This window comes from Artemia sp. Qi Xiang Cuo, chromosome 7 (assembly GCF_049724085.1).
Source record: "Artemia sp. Qi Xiang Cuo chromosome 7, ASM4972408v1, whole genome shotgun sequence".
Lineage (NCBI taxonomy): Eukaryota > Metazoa > Arthropoda > Branchiopoda > Anostraca > Artemiidae > Artemia > Artemia sp. Qi Xiang Cuo.
Genome location: NC_142800.1, coordinates 7,803,365 through 7,808,987, shown reverse-complemented (window position 1 = coordinate 7,808,987; position 5,623 = coordinate 7,803,365). Strand labels below are relative to the sequence as shown.

General features: G+C 42.1%; 1 protein-coding gene across 1 annotated transcript; it reads right to left on the bottom strand.

Annotated features, from left to right (window-relative positions):
- Positions 1–2,270: 2,270 nt before the first annotated feature.
- Positions 2,271–4,158, bottom strand: LOC148949906 (protein CFDP2-like). The gene is made up of 2 exons (XM_089091638.1): positions 4,103–4,158; positions 2,271–3,513 (listed from the first exon to the last, which is right to left on the bottom strand). The coding sequence occupies exons 1-2, from the start codon at positions 4,156–4,158 to the stop codon at positions 2,271–2,273; spliced, it is 1,299 nt and encodes a 432-aa protein (XP_088947764.1).
- Between the last annotated feature and the right edge of the window lie 1,465 nt (positions 4,159–5,623).

The following is a 5,623-nucleotide window of genomic DNA, read 5'->3' as shown; positions in this document are numbered from 1 at the left end:
CCCCTCTACGGAAAAAAAACTCAAATAAATTCTCAAATTTGAAAAGCCTTATTTTCCACGGGGGGGGGGGGTATTTTCCGCGGGGGTACACGCTGACCACCAAGTCGAACAGAGCTAAACAACTAGAACTAAGAAATTGTCCCTTAATAATTGAAGTTTGTTTATATTAATCTGATTATGATGTTTCCTTCCATTATTAACCATATTTTGAAGTGTCTGTTAAAATAATATTTTATCTAGTAATTGTGTTGAAATATTAGCCAAAAATTTTTCATCGGGTTAAGAAAGTGACAATAAAGTTATAGATATTACTTTTTCTTTCATTGGTTTGACATTACGAACCAAGTGTTGATGAAAAATAAGGGAGAAAACTATACCTACAAAATTAGTTTTTCAACTATACTTACTTACTTTTACTTTCGGCGGGAACCAGACGATGAACTGTCCTGCCCGGCACCAAAGGATCTTGGGATGACTTCCGACGACCACTTGGACCTGTCGGCTGCAGGTTCTCCGGCGATCTTCAGCCAATCTTTGTCCCATCTCCGACCGTGTCTCCTGAATCCTCTCCACGGTTCCAGGTCTTCCTTGAATGTTTGCCACAGGTTCTTCTTTTGTCCTCCTGGTTTACGTTTCCAGGAGGGGGCTGGTTCGCAGACAAGGACGTCTCGACATATCGTGCCTTCGGGACGGCGCAATGTGTGGCCGAGGAGTTTCAGGCGACGTCTTTTAATGATAAGCGATAGCTCTTCTGATTGGCCACAGCGACTCCTTACTTCACTATTGGAAATCCTGTCCCATCTCTTAATGCGGAGGATGTAACGAAGGCAGCGGTGGTCGAACACATCCAAAGTTCTCGCATCTTCAGTCTTGATCGGCCATGTCTCGCAAGCATACAGTAGTACTGCTCGAACAGTTGCACCATAGATTCTAACTTTTGTTTTGGTTGAGATCTCCCGTCTGGTCCATAATTTTTTTTTCAGACTAGTAAAGATTCCCCAGACTTTTGCTATGTGGGCAGAGATATCCCTTTCAGCTCCGCCATCTGGTGTTATGATAGAGCCAAGATGCTTGAATTCCTCAACGCTTTCTATTGGCTCACCGTCGAGGGTAACTTGGCAAGGAGCAGGTTGGTTGAGAGCCAATACTTTAGTCTTTGCGCCGCTGATGGCCAGTCCGATGCGCTTTGAGACCTCATAGGTATCGTCGATCATGCCTTGTAAGCTGTCGGCGGTAGTTTCCAGCTCAACAACGTCGTCTGCGAAGTCCAGATCTGTCAGGGGCTGGAGGAAACCAGCTGTTTGTCCGAAGACTATTCCGCTGTGGTTTCTCATTGCATTATACATGATCCAGTCGATCGCGTAGTTGAATAATATAGGCGAAAGGGGGCATCCCTGCTTTACCCCAAACTCCACTGGAAACTTAGGGGTGTCATTGCCGGAAACACGGACGCAAGTCTCAGTGTCCTTATACGCACTTCGGAGTATCTCAATGAGCTCCTGTGGCGCCCCGTCTTCAGCCATATTTCTCCATAGCTCCTCTCTAATGAGAGAGTCGAAGGCAGCTGCAAAGGCAATAAAGGCGATGAGAAGGGGTAGATGAAACCTGCTGTACTGCTGAAGGATGAGGCGAATCGTCAATATCTGTTCTGGACAGCCTCTGCCTGGTCTGAAGCCTGCTTATTCAGGACGGGTTAACGTGTCACGTGCGTCTTTGAATCGATTCAAAAGAATGACGCAGAAGATCTTCATGGCATGGTCGATCAGGGAGATGCCTCTATAGTTTCCGCAAATGGCCTTATCTCCTTTTTTGTATAGCGGAACGAGGACTGATACTTTCCAGTCTTTTGGGAAGGTCTTTGTTGTCCACACCTGGACAAAAAGGTCGGTTAGGTGGCATAGTAGAGTTGGTGAGGACTTGAACATTTCAGAAGGGATCCCATCCTCTCCAGGAGTTTTATTGTTTTTCATGCTCTTCAGCGCTTTTTGTACGTCCACAATACTTGGCGGATCGAGGTTTATTGCGTAGGGCTCTCTAGCAGCACTCGAGAAGGCAGGTAGATCGCACAGGGGTTTGACAGGGTTCAGTAGCTCAGAAAAATTCTCTCGCCAGCGTTACATGCTCCCTTCTTCTGTTCGGATGAGTTTTCTGGACTTATCTTTCAGTATGTCAACCGTTAGAGGAGCTTTTCCTGTTGCTTCATTAAGGAGTTTGTACACTTTCCAGCGGTTGTGGCTCCAGGACGCTTGTTCCAACACATTTGCCAGATTTTACCAGTACTGGTCTCTGTCCGGTTTAAGTGAGTGTTTAACCGCTTTGCGGGCTACTTTTAAGGGTTCTTTTGCACCTCCCACGAGGGGTCGCTTCTTCTCAACTAGTTCTATGGTGTGTTCAGAGATCCAGGCTCGCTGTTTTCGTTTTGTGTGGCCAAGCACCTCCTCAGCTACGTCCTGTGTCGCAATTTTTATATGCGCCCATTCTTCATCGACGAGTGAGAGACGATTCAAGGCATCGAACCGGCTGCTTAGCTTTAACTCAAAGTCGGCTTTGATTTCCGGGCATCTTAGTTTCGAAACATCGAAGCGCTTCCCTGCCTTCTGTCGCTTCTGCCTACTAAGGCGGTGACGGACTTTGCAAGTGAGTAGATAGTGGTCGGATCCATTTAAAGATCCTGTGTCTGCTCCTCTGTATACCCGGGCATCTGTGCAGGAGCTCCTCCATTTTCTGCTGACTAAGATGTGGTCGATCTGGGCTGTTGTTACACCGTCGTTTGAATGCCATGTAACGAGATGGAGCCTCTTGTGCTCAAAGAGAGTGTTTGTGACGCATAGGTTGTTGTATCTGGCTAGCTGTAAGAGCCTTTCTCCATTGATGCTTCTGTCACCAACGGTGAGGCGGCCAATAACTGCTGCTGTGTCGGGGTCTAATCTGCCAAGCCGGGCGTTCCAGTCTCCAGCTACAAAGAGCATGTCACGCCTTGGTGTCTTGTCGATGATTCTTTGTAGGTCATAATAAAAGGCATCTTTGACCGCGTCACTACTGTCCCTTATCGGAGCGTACACGGCGATTATGGTCATGTGGCTAATGTGGCCTCTCAGTCTGATCATGGCGATCCTTGGTGACACTGGCTCCCAAGAGGTGACGCATGATGCAGTAGGACCGTCTATTAAGAACCCAACTCCTTGCTGGCCGGAACCATCATTGGGACCCGAGTTATACAACTGGAATGAGTCCGATTCGGAAATGGTCAACTTTTTGGACAGAACATCATTAAGTCTTGTTTCTGACAGACAACAAACGTTGATTTTATACTTTTGCAGCTCCCTTGCAAGGAGCAGTTGCGTGGATTCCAGCTTGCAGCTGCGAACATTCCACGCGCCAATATTCAGATGTGTTTTCTTGATCGTTTTCTTGATCGGGCGGCTTGCATACTTGTCGGGCCAGGCACCACCCTGACCTGGTCCGCGTCGGCTACCGCGAACGCCGTAATAGTAGTATCTCTCTGCATTTGATCTTCAATATCCATTGGTGTTTCATAGGAATTTACTTGACCAAAGGCTCCCCAGACCCTTGGCGCCCCGTTGCGTTAGCCATTCTATTTGTCGGACTAGGGGGGCAAATAGGTTGATCCGATAAACTTGCGTTAGGAGCAAACTTTTTTACAAGTTTGAATTAACGCAAACTTGGGTTATTTAAGTAAATGAAACTACTCTAGTTTACGCTCGGGGGGGCGCCCCCCTCAACCCCCCTCTGGATCCAACAATTCTTGGAAAAAGCGCGATTGGCAAATTTATGAGTATATTTATTATTTCGCAATCTGATTTTCAAAAGTTTACCAGTAATTAGGTCAACTTAACGAAAATGGAGATAATTTTATCTTTTTCATGTTACATTTTCATTTGCATACTTAGTGTGGATTGGAAACAAATGTATATAGATTAATGAAACGTACATAAATAAATTAAATTGAGATTTGTAAGCAACTTTGAACAAAATAATACCAAAAGAAATAACTCCTTTTGTTCTATAAAGAAAATGCATCGAATTGGATATCCAAGATTAGATAGAAACAGAACAAATTCAAATAAAAAATATTACTTACTTTTTGAACTGTCCTGAGTTTCGCTTCAGCTTCTTTCCTCCGTTTTTATTTCCCATAATCAATCACACAGTCCGATACACAGAAAAGAATATTCAAATCACCCTAGCCGAGAACTTTGTGTCTTGTCTGATTGTAAAATTGGTGTTTCTAGACAGGTAGACAAAACGGTAGCTGCCCACTTTAAATGCATTTCAAACAGCCTTCCGAAAGGATCCGCCCTTTATTCTTTGAATGAGAAATAGCGAAGCGAAGTCCATCTATTTTTGTAACAATTTAACATTTTTTGCGTTTTCTTGAAAGTTTACGTTATTTTCTACGGAAACGTCTAAGTAATATAAGAAATCTGCCACGGTGACTGCATAGATCTGAAGCTAATGAACAATATGATACAAATACATTGTCTATTCGGTCAAAATAGTAGCTTCAAATTAGTCACAAAATTCTCTGTTTTTAAAAAATATTGTTCTGTCTAAAAAAAATTTGAATCATATTTCAAAAATATAACTCGATGAATTCATAAATCTAAGTGTCAACTATCGAATAGTACTAAAATTGTCATCTTTAGTCGAAAATTGAAGACGGCATTCGGTTTATTTAAAAATGGTCAAAAACATGCATACTTTACATAAACCTTAATTAGAAACTCAGTATTGGTCAACGTTGAAGTTTTGTAAGGTAAACCGTACCATGCAAACCATGTTGATGAAAAACACCTTTTGTAATGGCAGAAGAAACACTGCCACTGTCCGACGACAAAAAAACAAAAAAACTGACAGGTTGCAAAAATGTTAGCAACACGAATTTTTAATTAACAGAAAAAAACAGTGACACTCCATCGGATGATAGAAAAAGCAAAGATAGCCTAATTTGTAAAAAAAAAAAAAAAAACACACGATACTTCGTCGGATAGTTAAAAAACAGAGATATTTTACGGCAATGATACTTTTGGCGATGTGAAACAAACAAATAACACACACACAAAAAACTATAAATAAAATGGTCAGATTACAAAAATTCTAAAGGAGCATTTTTATAAGAGTATAATTTGAGGCAAACAAATGTTTAGCACACACAAAAAGTGAGAAAATCTTATCAAGTTAAATCTTATCGAGTAAAATGCTGGTTCTTGAAAATTCTACAGATATGGGGAAACATCATTAATCAGATTATTCGAGCTAGTTCTATAGATATATGCTGCATAGGCTGCGAGGCAATAACTTTTGTTCGTTTTAGGTTTCAACTTCACTCTTTACTTCCACCAGGACGAATTCGTTTTTTCCGGGATTTCTCAGATTCACTCGTAATGATCCTACTTGATCAGAAACCTCATAGACAAGCTGGTTGTCTAGTCTCAAAACAATGTAAGGATAAGGTATGATATTTCTAAGAATATATATGTACTCCTCCCCCCTCAGCGTTACTAATTCTGATCATGCACTTTCACCAAACCAACATGAGCAATATATTTAAATTTGTTTGTTTATTTTGGTTATTCTATCAATTTCTTGGATTAGGGTGTTT